This window comes from Lissotriton vulgaris, chromosome 4_1 (genome assembly GCF_964263255.1).
Source record: "Lissotriton vulgaris chromosome 4_1, aLisVul1.2, whole genome shotgun sequence".
Lineage (NCBI taxonomy): Eukaryota > Metazoa > Chordata > Amphibia > Caudata > Salamandridae > Lissotriton > Lissotriton vulgaris.
This window is the reverse complement of record NC_141691.1, coordinates 1026876787-1026891541: the sequence shown is the minus strand read 5'-3', so window position 1 is coordinate 1026891541 and position 14755 is coordinate 1026876787. Positions and strand designations below refer to the sequence as shown.

Genomic DNA, 14755 nt, shown 5'->3' with positions numbered 1-14755 from the left:
TGAAACACACAACATAGAAGACATGCCGAGAATTGAATTCATAAAAAATATATTTTCAAAAGTCCTGTGGGTCTCAAATTAACTATTAAAAACGTAAAAAAGTAAAAACGGGGTCACATTTTAAAATACTGATATGAAAGGATAAAGATATTACATTGAGCCATATTTCTTTCCAACCCCTGGGAAAGGTGAACACAATTTACCACTGCCATGCACATTTTATCATTCACCAGCCTATGCAATCTCCCAAAAGCCTCCTTATAGGAGTTTGTATTAAAGGAACGAAAAATAGGGGACAGAAATCTCTTCCTAGGATGAGCATCTAGAGCGCAAAGTACAATAAAGTGAAATGTGCTTTGAGTGTCAGTGTTTTTGCACAGGCATCTAGACAGTGGTTTTCCCCAGACTATGTTCCGAGGAAAAGCAACTATCAGGTGCAATAGGCTTAATCACAGACTTGTTAAATAAAATCTGAGGTTCCCATTCAGGAACCAGGAAAGGTAAGGCTCACACCCATGTGTCAAGTTGATTGCATTGTAAGAGCGACTCACAAGCAGTTTATCAATTCCGCTTGGCGGGCTCGGCGTGCATGTACTGATAAGGCTCCTTTATCCGGAAAATAGCCATGGAGTCATTACTTGCAGGTTTTTCTACATAATCATGCAGACCCAGCTCTTGGTATTTCTTTTCTTATACATTTGAGACCGGGTTTGGTGAGAGCATTGTCCAGAGAAAGACAATCCTCCAGTATGTCCATTGAGACATGGGTATCAGGGTTCCCGCAAATCCTTAGCCATAAAAGTAGTGGTGGCAACTTAATCCTGTCACCTACAGGTGATAGGCCCAGCTGTGAAAGGCACATAAAAGCAGGGCATGACTGGGGAGTGGCCAGCAGCCTACAAAGAAACGTATTTTCTACCTGCTGAATTGACCCAGGACCTCTATAGCTCCAGACCCCTGCACCATATGTCGCCACATGACACATTAGCTCCGATAAATCTCTGTCAGTTCCTTGACTGGTTTGTGACCCAGCCTTCTCACAAATGAGAACACTGCAGCCACAGCTCTTTGAGTAGGAGCAGCCCAAGATTGACGTAGGCTCTGCCAGGTTAGGCTTTGATAAAAAAAAGAGGCCCATATAATTGAAATACTAGTTTTCACATTTCTTGGGCCTAGGCTCATTACAAAAGATTTTGGAAAGTTTGTTTTAAGATAGAACCCCCCTGTAAAATTGTAAAATCCATTTAAAACAAGCTGGAGACCACTATCGGTTTTCACCATTAATACGACATTGTCTACATACAACACCACGGACAGGGCTCTTGCTTTAATTCTAGGGAGATTCTTCCTTATTCTTGTTAGGTGGGGTGGTAAATCATTGATATAGATGAGGAATAGGAGAGGAGACAGGAAAACACCTTTGTCTCCCCCCTAAGTGTGACATAATGTTTTCTGTAAGTTCCCCATCTTTACCAAATCTAACTCTAATATTGGTGTCCCAATGCTTTCTTTGTAGGAGCCCAATTAGACCTGTTTCAGTCCCCATCCTGGTCATACAGGCCCACAACTTTCTTCTATTGACCAAGCCAAAGGCAGAGGAGAGGTCCATGAACACAAGGTGAAAGGAGCATCTCCTTGCTTTGATATACTTCCCCATTGTCAATTGCAGGTTAAGGCACTGCTCCACAGTGCCGACACCTGGACGGAAGTCATACTGGGCATTTGATAGAGACTGATTCCCCAAGAGCCAGGCTTCAAGATTTACATCCATAACCCTTCCCCAAATGTTTAGTGAGCTATCCAGGAGGGATATGGGACAATAACAAGCCAGGGACTTCCAATTCCCCTTCTTAAACAATGGGACAACTGTGGCTTCAGACCATGATGGGATTAGGTCTCCTTTAATTGCTGCTTTAAAAACCTTTGTTAAAATGGACGCCCTGAGTGCTTCATTTTCTATAAAGAGGCCCAAGGGGACCCCATCAGGCCCAGGGACCTTCCCTGCCAGGCTGCACCTAATGCGGCATTTACTTCAGTAATATCTATCATGTCTCTCAAGGCCTCGTATGTTCCTATACTGTGACAATCATCTGGACATGGGAGGCTAATGGCATTTTCCCTTCCAGGGTTTAAAATATTACCAAAATTCTGAAACCAATGTGGTATTTAAGGAGCATACAATAACAGTATCAAAGAATGCAAATAAATCAAAGAGGGAGGACATTGCTCTATTGTGTTGGTCTGGTTTGGATAAGATGTCTTCCCTCATGAAGTCGAGGATGGGTTTGGTAAAGTGACTGTCAGAACATGGGTTGGCGAGGGTGGAAGTTTTTTTTGTATTCCTTGTGCTTTTAAGTTAGGTTTTTCTTCATTGCTTTTGCCCTTAATAGTGCTGTAGAGGGGCCAGCGATAAGGCAGAAGTAAATTATGATTGAACCTCCAGAGAGGGCCCTCGAGCAATGAGATGATATAAGTTGCACTATTAGGGAATACTTTACTGTGCAAGATTATCTTTACACAATAGTCAACCACTTCGCCAATGCCCAAAAACACATTGGGATATCATCCCGTCCTGTAGTGTTGGTAGCCACAAAGCATATAACGCCAAATGCAAAAGTAAAATAAACATAAATTACAAACAGATAGCATGGTGTATGTATGACTTGCCTTTTTAAAGTCCAGCATGCACAATTTAGCCTTCTCCCCAAATTGCCACTTGCACTGTGTGTTGGCATCATACAGCTCTCCTGGAAGATTTTCAGGAAACTTATATTCTTTTCCAGGCTGAGGGTCATCAACAAGGCACACTGCTTGAGCCGTGCTGGAAGAGAGACAAGACAAATGGAAGTATTGAAAGTCATCATTTTTTTTAACTTTAAAGTAATTTACAAAATTTTACAACCAAAGATAGAAAGTGGTAAACTAAATAAATATACAGTAGGAAAGGTAGAAAACACCGAGGTGATGGGGTGGAGACTGTGCACAAAATGATACAGTAAACACTATACAGTTGAAGTTGATCAGTACTTTGCATAACGGATAATACATAGGCATGTAGGTATGAATACCACAGGGTTACGTAGCATGTCATTACATTTCGTATGGTGTGAGCTACAGTACAGAACATACATGTTATAAAACACCTTTTATATGACCATGCGGGTTAGAAGCAGGCAGGTTAAAAACACGCAGAGTTATTTACCTCGACTTCTGTAACATATCGGAATGCAAGGAGTGAATAAAATGATTTTATCTCACATTAATTTGGGAAGACGGTGGCGCAGATGGCTGTACGGCCTAGTGTAGAAGAAGTTGAAGTTACATGGGCGAGTGGTGGCGCTATTGAGCAGCACAGCGAGCATCGAGTCGGGAGAGACGCTGAAGCGGCCCGATGCATGGAGCACAGAGCGGAGTGGAGCTGACGGGTTGACGGGTGAATCTGGGCTCGTGCCGAGGCAGAGAGTGCCGAGCCCGAGCCCTGAACCCTGAGCCCCATACTCTGAGGCCCGAGAGAGTCACATCTGCATATTGGACACGGCTCCGGTACCTGTTGCCTGCGGGGAGCGGTCAGTAGCAGCTGGAAGAGCAAGCGGCAGCAAGCGGCAGCTCCCTCAGACCCGCCTTCTCCCATTGAAAACCTTGAGTAACAGAACGCAGTGGAGGAGAAGAGGCGGCGGGCGGCGAGGGTGATCCTGTGGGCCGTGTGTGGTGTTCAGTTGTGCACTTAGCATACGAGGCATGGTTGAGGTAGGACGAGGCAGCGGCGAAGCAAGGAAGCAAGGTGGCAGAGGCGCTGCCCCTGTCCTGGCCTGTGCAAGAGGTGCGGAGGAAGCGGGCAGTGAGGGTGATCCTTAGCCTCGAGATTTGAGCCCCTCCACCAAAATTCGAAAACACTGAGAAATTAAATGAGCCGGAGCTGGAGCAGCGCTCAGATTCGATTGAACTACAGTTTGGTAATTGTGCTGGGAGCCACGTAACCCTCGTAACACGTAAATTGCAGAAAAAAAGCGCATAGAGGCGCCTAGAGGCCGGAGCTAGGGGGGCCACATAATTAAAGAGATCTAATACCAGCATAGTGGGCTGTGTTTGTCCAACTAACCAACTGCATCACACCTAAGGCCATCCATTGTTAGTCCCCGACGGCAGGTGCTTTATATTCCTGCGGTAGCCTGGTAGCCCCGGTACAGTGTCATTTGCCTGTTGGATATTACACTGCTACTTGTACTGTGCTGTGCTGTGCTGCCCTTAGCCACGGTTCTGGGCGGCCTGGTGATAGCGGCATTGGTACTGGAATAGGCATTGGTAATAAATCTTGTGACGGGATCCGGGCTCACAGCGGAAACAATCATACAGGCTGGGGCAAGTGGCGGCAACCTATTGGGGGGGGTGCTACGGCGGTGTGGGTCCAGGGGGCAACCGGAGTCAACTGTAGATTCGCACCCTCTGGATGACTACCTCCTGGGCTCAAACAGGACATTGCAAGGGAAACTGAAAGTCACTAACTACTACAATGAGTGATACAAAAATTATTTTACAAACATACAAACTAACAATACATTGGGGATGCGTTCAGGGAAGGAAAGAACAGTAGGTCCCCAGACGAGATGGGCACGAAAAACCCAAGCACCTAAGGTGCAAAACAAGGCAAAAGCACAGATAAACGGACCAAACCAAACTTTAATCTCACCAATAGCACGGATGTTCGAAAGATCGACAAAAATACCACAGAAATTCGATTTTTTTGGTAGATCCAGCAGGAGCACTTATGTCAATGTAATCAGATATAGTCAAAAACCGATTACAGGTCCCAATCAAACCAATAAACATTTTTGACGGAAAAAAAACAAAATATTCAAATCGGACCAGGAATATAATAATATTAGCAATACGCAACCTAAAGACTTATTGTGCGAAATTATGGATCAAAGAGGGGACCTAAAAGATCACAGCCCAGTAAAGCTAACGCAAATGGAAGGAATGATTATGGCTAAAAATGAGATGAAAGCGTCAACACAAAATTCACAACTACCCGAAAACTTAATAGGCTCAATAGTTGCAGAAATCCCAATCCCACTAGAAGTTAAAGTTGAAATAAAGAAAAAGCAGGAACTAGTAAATGCAATTAATATGGACACAACAAATACGGTCGTAGTACCAACCACACCAATAAAAAAATCCGGAAAAAAAGACAGTGAACTAATATATGAAAATCAGGATTGTGTCACTCCAAAACTTTTTAATATCGAGGAAAAAGACGGGGATGTGAATTATGTAAATTCAGAGTGTGCCATCTCAAAGGGAATAAATGCGGAAAGTAGAGACCAAGGTGAGCTTAAAGCAGATTGTATAGGTAATTATGATAACTCTGCAAAAACTAAAAAGTTGGAAAGAGATCATCACACTGATGAAACTGATATTAAAACCCATCCTACTAATAGTAAGATACAATTCGACCAAAATCCCAAAAATACAGAAAATCAAGATCTAGGATTTACATGGGATATATTTTATCAAACATCAACATTAACATTAGAGGCAGTGACATACCAGTCAAACAAAATGGATACCCAAATTGAAATACTTGGAGTAATGGCCAACGCAGTCACCGGAATAGACCGAAAACTGGCCGAGTTAAATAACTTGATTAACAAAGCCCAAAAAGATGCAGCTTTCAACTACTTCGAATGTACTTGTGAACCTATCATAAATAAACTTTCGACTATCCCAGATGTAGTAAACACCATATTGGAAGATGTTAAAGACTTAGTACACAAAAAATATGACAACAAAAAAGAGGAGATATGTAACTCTCTGTGTAATAAACACGAAGATCATAATAACGAAATGAGAAATTTGGGAAAAAATCTATTGGAACCTGTAGAAGAGAACAAATTGAACCAAACGGAAAAAGGAAAAGACCCGAATGTGGAAATTGAATTGGTACCAGAAACTACACAAGAGGCACATGAAAGGATAAATACAGATAAGGAAAATCATCAAGTTTACAAAATAACAAAGAGACAAAGGAAAATAATTCACAAGGCGAGAAATAAGGTAAAGAATGAAAATACAGTAAAAGTATATTCTAATTTGGAAAGACCTATAGAAATGAGACATGAAGGACTGACTCAGGAGGAATTAGAAATACAAAATAGTGAGGTACTGAGGACTCAGGCGTCAAAAACAGCGGAAAATAATGGAAAATACTATGATATTTTTACAAAGTCGGGAAAATACCTGACAGACTACAAACTACATACAACTAACACATCTACGTTAGCAGACACTATGGATCTACAACTGGTCCCAAAGCAAACTAAGGATAAGAAAGAACAAGAAAAAAAAAGAAACATGTGGTCAAAAAGGAAACGGAAGTGTTATTAGGAGCCACTTAAGTGATATCCAAAGTAACCCGATGGAAAAAAAGAATTATCTGACTTTGGTAGAGTCCAATACCTTATTAAATGGACATGAAAATCGCTCAAGTCAAAGACTACAGAGAACAATTCAACAAGATCAAAATAACCCTCTCAGTTTAAACTGGAGTCTGTCACAACAAAAAAAACATCCAGATCTCAAAGAACAGCGGATAGATGAATCTATGACTAACACTGTAACATCAAAAAAAGAGATCAACAATAAAGACTACAAACATAGTAAAGAAGAACTAATTATTACAAAAGTCGGTCAAGTTAAGCATATTACTTTTAAGGACCATCAAACTTGTGATGACAAAAAGAAAGAATCGTTGCCTTTAAAGAAGACTGCTCAAATAATTCTTACACAATTATACGATTCACGAGGTAACAACGATATCTTGAATAGAGGTAATATTCTTCAGCTGATGAAATCAGTACCCTCATTAGAAAAAGTGACAACAAGACATATTGAATCTGTGGGGTTTGTACAAAACCCGGAAGGCAGCCAACCGTGAACACTCCTAACCGCAAATACAGTTTCCTTAGTGAACCAAATCCTGCAGGCACAAGAAGTTTTTCAAGGCTGGGGGACAAAAATTACTCAACCGGCCTCCAAGCCTTACCCGACTCCGTTTACAATGGAAGAATTCCCTATAAAAAACTCTAAAGTGAGAAAGAACAATTCAGTGTATTCAATATTAAAAAGCCCCTTGGGTAATACACATCAGGATGATGAAAAAGCTATGGAGGAAATCAAATTTGTAGAAACAAAACAAATTAATGAAAATTGGATTAGGACAGCATAACATGAACAGTGACAGGATAGATCGCAATATAAATTAGAAGAAGTGAATGAGGATCAGCTATGGATAGGAGTATGTTCATAGAACATAAACGGATTATGTAAAAAAATAAAAAATGCTCGAATAGATACTTTGTCAAACCACTATCAAATAATATTTCTGCAGGAGACATGGGAAACAGACCCATTTATGCTACAAGGGTACAAAGGATACTATGTGCCTGCAATTAGATATTGCAAATTTGGTCGTCCATGTGGAGCATTGGCAACATTTATTTTGATTAATTTGAGAATTGAACATGAACAATTGGTCACAAATAATTCAAACATCCAAGCAGTGAAGTTAAAATATGTAACAAGTGAGGAAGAAAACATGAAAACGTTAATATTAATCAATATATATATTCCACCAAAGCACTCATCAAGGAAGAATATAAGTGCTGCTCTAACAGGATTTTTATTGGAACAAATAATAGATGACCCAACTGTTAACTTTATCGTTACAGGTGACTTTAATATAAATCTGTTAATACATTAACACAGGATGATTTTATACAGTCCCAAAATCACCAATGGTCAATTCCCGAACAAACACTGGGTCTCGACATAAATACTAAGCATAATCCAATCGGAAAAAACTCTTAATTGATGTGGAAGCACTGGGACTAAGAGTATTAAATGGCAGGTTCTCAACCGATATACCTGCAGGTTGGTGATTCCAAACACAAAAATCAAAATCAAGAATAGACTATACAATGATATCTATAAACATTTTTGATAAAAATGTTTCCTATTGCTTAAAGAAGGTGCAAGATAGTGATCATAGCCAACAAATAGTAGAAATAAAACTGGCATGCTCGAAACATCAAAATTATCTAACTACACAAGGCCGGACCTGTACTATCAACTATAGGAAACTCATAAGGAAGACTGATAATAAAGATGACATGAAAAAAAAGGCACAAGAATTAATTAAAGATTGCTTCAAAGAACATATTATGCAGTCTGCAATTAAGCAGTGGGAACATTTCACGCAGGAAATAGTCCTTCCAAATGATGTTACTTCTTGTAGCAGAAAAACACAACAGATTAAAATGGAAAAAAGAGATACTAATATTAATCTCCCACACACGATCAAAAAAGTCAGGCGGATCCGTAATAGACTGTGGAAGCAGCTAACCAGGCTTTCGAATAAAGAGGAAATTCAAATGCAACTTAAAAGCACCAACAATAACTTGAGGAAATTATTGTGGAACGAAAAAAATAATATCCAGCAAGAGTTATGGACAAAAAATGTTCATGCTTGCAATCAAGTAAACACGAGGGAGTTTTGGAAAATTATTAACGGTCTAAGTAGACCCAACGAATCTGTGGTAGCTTCCTCCTTAACAGAAGATGAGTGGTTGGAATTCCTCAAAAAAACCTTAGACCCTGTATCGGAACTTAACACTCAGAAAGACAAGCAGACAATAAGGATAGAAAAAGAACAAGAAACTAATCTGGAAACTGCTTTCACAGAAATTGAAGTAAAAAATTTAATAAAAAAACAGAAAGATGGAGCACCAGGACTTAATGGAATCCCGTTTGCTCTCTACAAGGAAGATCCAGATTTGTGGGCTACCTATTTGACAAAGGTTTTTAATGAAGTTGTCCGATCAGGGCGAATACCAAAATCTTGGAGAGGATCACTAATATCTCCTATCTACAAAAAAAGGTAATTGGCAACTACCAGAGAACTATCGCTTGATTACCCTCCAAGATACTGACGCAAAACTATTTGCGGGTCTTTTACTATCAAGTTTATCAGATTGGGTTAAGGAAAAGCAAATATTACCCCCAAACCAAGCTGGGTTTATCAAAGGTCTAGGAACTTCCACAAATATATTAATTTTATCTGTTCTAATGGATAAGGCGCTTTTAGCTAAACAACCTCTCTACTTTTGTTTTGTCGATTTTAAATCGGCATTTAACTGTGTAAACAGGTACCTTCTATGGAAAAAACTTGAAGACCAAGGAATTCCAGACCCACTACTAAAACTTATACAATTATTGTATTCTGAAAACTGGGTCAGGGTGAGAATCGGTGATGGCCGAACATTATCTAATAAAATACCCACGACACGAGGACTAAAGAAAGGTTGTGTCCTTGCTCCATTACTTTTTAATCTATTTATAGCCGACCTCACCATTGCATTGAATGAAGTTAATGCACACCCACTGAAGCTAGGAGGAAAACAAATATCAAATCTGCTGTACGCAGATGATGTTGTACTTCTAAGTCAAACTAAGGTGGGCCTGCAAAGACTAATTGATCGCATATCAATGTACGCAAAAGAGAACCAAATGGTAATAAATGAATCAAAGACGAAAATAATGGTAGTCACAAAGAACAGATGACAAAAAAATAAATGCAAATGGATGCTGGAATAAACTCAACTAGAGCAGATTGATTATTACCGGTATCTCGGTGTTATATTCAATGATAGTGGACATTTTCTCTCACAGTAAAAAGACATTACTAGGAAAGCTAATAGTTTGGTGGATTATACAAAAAAAACTAACAGCACTGTCCTACGGCCCTTTATTAAAGATCATATCAGCTAAATTATTACCAACCTTGACATATGGCTCTGAAGTTTTAAATGGTAAGGACGCGGAGATAATTACTAATGCAGTTGCTAATACTTACAAGATTTTATTCTATCTACCATATAATGCCTCGCAAGCACAGGTGAGGTTGGAGTTTGGGATAAATAACCAGCAACACGCACGAGAAGGTCAAATCCTGAAAGTATGGAATCGTATAAAAAATGACCTTGACAATCAAATGTCCTGGATACTATGGCAAGAAGTGAAAGACAACCGGAAACTGCAAGCTTGGGCATAATTAAAGGAAGCAAAGGAAGAATTTGGAATAACATCAATTTGGGAGAATACAATTACCCAGGAAAGTTTCAAAAGAACACTTAATAAACTGACTAATTCTCTTTCGCTGATAAAAGACAAAGAGGTACTTATAAAAAGAAGACACGCATGGCCAATTATAAATGGATTTAAAAAAAAAGCAAGTCCAAGAATGTCTTGAAACATCATGGTCCCAGCAAAGTAAGCACATTTTTATAAAAGCACGTTTTGGACTTTGGCCATGTTTGTGTCATCTGCCGTCATGGAAGATTAGTGAGGACAATACTATATGTAGGCTATGTAAATGTGGCCAAGAGGATATTATACACCTACTATGTCTTTGTCCGGCAATAGAACCAGAAAGGAAAATTATCCTTTAGAGACTATTTAATTATCGTGGAGTAAGGACATGTAGACAAGCGTTAATTGCATACCTAAACCCGAATGACGTATTTATGAATTCTGCATTTGTAAAACTTTTATCTGTGATTGGTAAAAAAACTTGAAGAAAATATTTTTTAATTTTACAAATTATGCGATATTAGAATAATTATGTACATGGCGTTTTAAAGTTTTTATTCTCTGGTGATATTTTAAAAGCATTTTTGTAAGATTTTAATTAATCAAACAAATAAACTTGACTTTGACATGGGCGAGTCAAATACAGCGTGAAAGGAGAGATTTGAGAGGGAGGTGGATTTACCTGTGGGAGGGGTCATGGCGGTTTATAAATAAAGGCACTTGTGTCTGGCGCTTTCTATATTGAGCACTGTGAAGATCTTCACGTTGTACATATATGTATGAATATAAGTAAGTTCAACATTGCATATATAAAATATATATACATGAAAATAAACTGACTAATGAAAGCACATAAACATACAGACAGATACAGGTACTTGCGAAAACCTTTAGTTAAGGGAAGGTGTCATGAAGCGTGGGGGCCGTCACGCTGGGCGCAGTGAACATGAAAGCCAGAGCCTGCATTCAGAAGCCACTGATAATGGGCCGCACTGGGAACAAAAACCGTCCCTGGCAAACTGCTCTGCCGCCCCCACCTGGGGGGAGGGGGAATGCAGCTGAGCAGTTTGCGATGGCCGGTTTCGGCCGATTTTGTTACAGGGGGGCGATATTGCCGACCCCCAGTAACATAAACGGCCCCCAGGGGCCCAAAACGAGCCCCCACCCTAGCAGCCCACCGGGGAAACGACCGGTGCCCGCTATGGCCAGTCCGGCCCTGGGTAGGTCTGCGGAGATGTGTGACCTAGACTCCTAACATGGCTGGGGTAGCTGGATGGAATGTACAGTGGACTCTTGCAGGAATAAAGAGTGCAGGGCACTTAGACTCCAACAGACATGCCTGCAGGCCGTATGCAGTGGACTCTGGGGAAAGGGGCGCTGAGCCTACAGGGTCTGGCAAATGACAGGCAATGTGCACAGATCTTGCTGGCATGGGCGTCCGCAGGGGAGGGCAAGGGGGTGCGCTTGCCCCCCCCCTGGATCGCCGGTCCCATTCCTTTTATCCTTAATGTTCATGATTACAGCAGGCTGTTCCCCTACGAGAAGCCCCAGAAGTTTAAATGATCTCTCACTTGGGGCCTCTCGCAGTTCTCTTTGAACTCTAGAGGCTGCAGCAGCCCCTCCCCGACCTCGAGCGGACTGTGGACGGGCCCATTGTCATTCTGTCTGCTGCTGATCATCACTTAAAGAATGACAATGGGCCGTCTGCATTAAACGTGCCTTGAAGGCGAGTGATGAAGTAACAATTTTGCCCCCCCCTGGAAGGCGAGTGACGAAGTTAGAACGGACGCCCATGCTTGCTGGGCATAGCTCTGGGCTCAAAGCCAGTATGGGATCTGCGGAGGCTGGGCTTCAGGGTAAGTTCCTTGTGATGTCAATGTTGATGTACAATGTGACATAATCAGTGATGTCAATGAAAATTTTATTTGGAATGGAATTTGTGACATCAGCCGTGAAGTTATAAGCAGAGCATTTGTGCAGTTAACTTACCACAACAGGCGAAATTCAGTAGTTTTATGTTTGGTATCGTAATCATAACACCCCTTGAACTGCATTTTTTACAGGAATTGTACACTTTTATAACAATCATTCCTCAGTGATGTGAGAAAACAACCGTAAAATTGGGTTTTCAGCCTTTTTTCTGTGATTAACTTTGATTTTGATTTTGGCATCCTTTGGCTTTTGATCAACCTTCCCACTAGAGGGAGGATGTGGCATTTGGCTGCTCTGTGCACTAAGTCTCCCTGACCTAACAGCTCCCCAAGCACATATGATAGACTTGATCAGATGCAACTGAATATGTTGCGTGGCCCCGGGCCTATGTCTGTCCTGAGTAGGCAGATTCTGCTTTGCTCTTCATCAAAGGTTCCTATGGGGATTAGATGCAAAATTCGACTTTTCAGAACCATCTATAACTTCGCCACCCTAGACCGAGCTGCATGAATCATGGCAAAAACTTCAGAAGTGGACAAATTACAACTTGAAACCTTGTGTGCAAAATCGTTGTAAATGCCCGCAGTTATTAGTGATCCAAAACACATTGAATCTACAGTTGTGGGGGGTAATGCTCACAGAACACCCTGTATGAACTACTCATGACCTCACAAATGATGTGACGTCAAAGGTGACAAAGTACATGATATTAGGCATCCATGGCAAAATCACATATCACATCACCATTACCATTGTAGAGGATATTACTGAAGTGGCAAACAATTTCCTTTTCTCCAATCTGATTTCTAAAAGTAGGAAAGAGCCTTGGCTCTACACGTCTCTTTTGTGAAGACCTCGGCATGGGGGAAGTGGTACTGCAGAGTTTAACTTGATATAATATACCTTATAGTTCGTGTTGCTAGCGAAAGCAGTTGTAGCAGTGTTTAATATCTATATTCACAGAGTCCATCTGCCATTACTAAGTGAGGTGTCTGTTGGATTTCAGCAGGGATTTTTGCATGGGCACACTGACAAAAACACACACACTCACTCTCTCATCTCGGTTTTCAAAGTCCCAAAAACTTTGATCACTATTCAAAATATTTTCTTTCTCTCAGGTATTAGTCATGCCAATGCGCATTCCAGTCCCTTTCCGCTGCCACTTAAGCACTTATTATGCGCCCTTCTTGTCGTATAATTGATTTTACCATCATATGCCAATGTGATTGTCGGAAAATCTGAAGCTCACATCCCCCCAATCTTACTGAACAAGCCCCTGTCCATGACGCCCAACTGAAAAGAGCAAAGCCGGGGTGAAGTGCAAATCTACCACAAAGGCCACTATGAAGGAGTTTTGTGATTTGGTTGTACTCTGTCCTTACATTCAACAACGCAATGTCTCTCTTGCCCAATCCATTCTCTCATCCTTACTGCACCATAGTTACCAATCCAATCCAAAAATTCTTTATTTCGGTCATATAGACCATAAAAGATACAGTACATAAGACAATAAAAACATTGCTTACAGTAAAAACACATTTCATACAGTCTTAAAATTGATTGATTTCCCACCTTAGAGGAAAAAGTAGGTTAGAAGCAAGCCATCTCAATGTCCACACATTAGAGGGTTTTTTTTTCCTAATCTGCCAAACTGCCATTAAAAATGTGGCTACTGCAAACACAATATGGGCGAGAGTGCTGGTTTTCATTACTCTGTATGCGTGTGAATGGTTACTGAACCCCAAGTTTCTACAGAGGGGCGCTAACCAGTACTTTCTAGATTTACTGTATGCAGGACAGACAAACATAATATGAAGCTCATCTTCCTTATGAGTGTTACAGCTTGGACACATTATATCGCCACCATTGTGCCATTTGTGAGTAAATGTTCTAATGGGCAGTGTACCTAGCCTCCATTGTACAAATAATTTCCTCGCAAGGATAGGGAAAATAAGGTCCATAAAACTTTCAAAAACATAGGAATTTTTGGATTCCAGGAACCGATCTGTACGAGTGCCGCTGGTTTGTGCGTTCAGCAGGAGTAAAAGTCTTTTTTCTTTAAACATTCGGACTAAGCTTTTGCGTGGAACCCTTCGCAGCCCTGTTCAGGGTCCTCCCAGAGCTCGGATAGATTCAAGGCGTGAAGTTCTTTTTTAACAAAAGCGAGCCAAGAGATTTTATTACTTTGGTTCAGGTTCATGACATGGATAAGGTCCTGTCTATAATGATGACGTTCGTTGGTGGACCATAGCCTATGCCAGAACCTCACCGGCTTTGACTCTAGCTCCTCAGTAATGGAGGGGAGGCCCATGTCTAATCTCAGGGGCAAGAGCGGTGTGCCTCGAGGAAGAGCCAAGAGGTGTCTCAGAAAATTATTTTCCACTCTTGCTAGTTCTTGGCCTACTTTATGCCCCCATAATTCACTCCCATATGTTGCAGCTGCCTTAGCTTGGGTTTTGTACAGTTCAAGTGCCGGGATAATGGGCTTATAAATTGAAGTATTTGACACTTTCAGTATTGCACCCGACAGCTGGGACAGTTTGAGCCATGATCTTATTATCTGGGGGTCCCAGGATAGATTTTCCTGTAACGTTACTCCCAGATACAAAAAGGTGGTTACCCTCTCAAGGCTGGCATTACCCAGGGTCGGATTGGGTCTGGCTTTTTTAGGTGGATT

General features: G+C 41.0%; 1 protein-coding gene across 1 annotated transcript in view; it reads right to left on the bottom strand.

The window, feature by feature from the left end:
• The window catches only part of ADAMTS16 (ADAM metallopeptidase with thrombospondin type 1 motif 16), a 975864-nt gene that overhangs the window by 518602 nt on the left and 442507 nt on the right, over positions 1-14755 (bottom strand). Inside the window, exon 10 of the mRNA XM_086965269.1 lies at positions 2668-2821. Coding sequence (XP_086821395.1) covers positions 2668-2821 — 154 coding nt within the window. The remainder of the gene's footprint in view (positions 1-2667; positions 2822-14755) is intronic.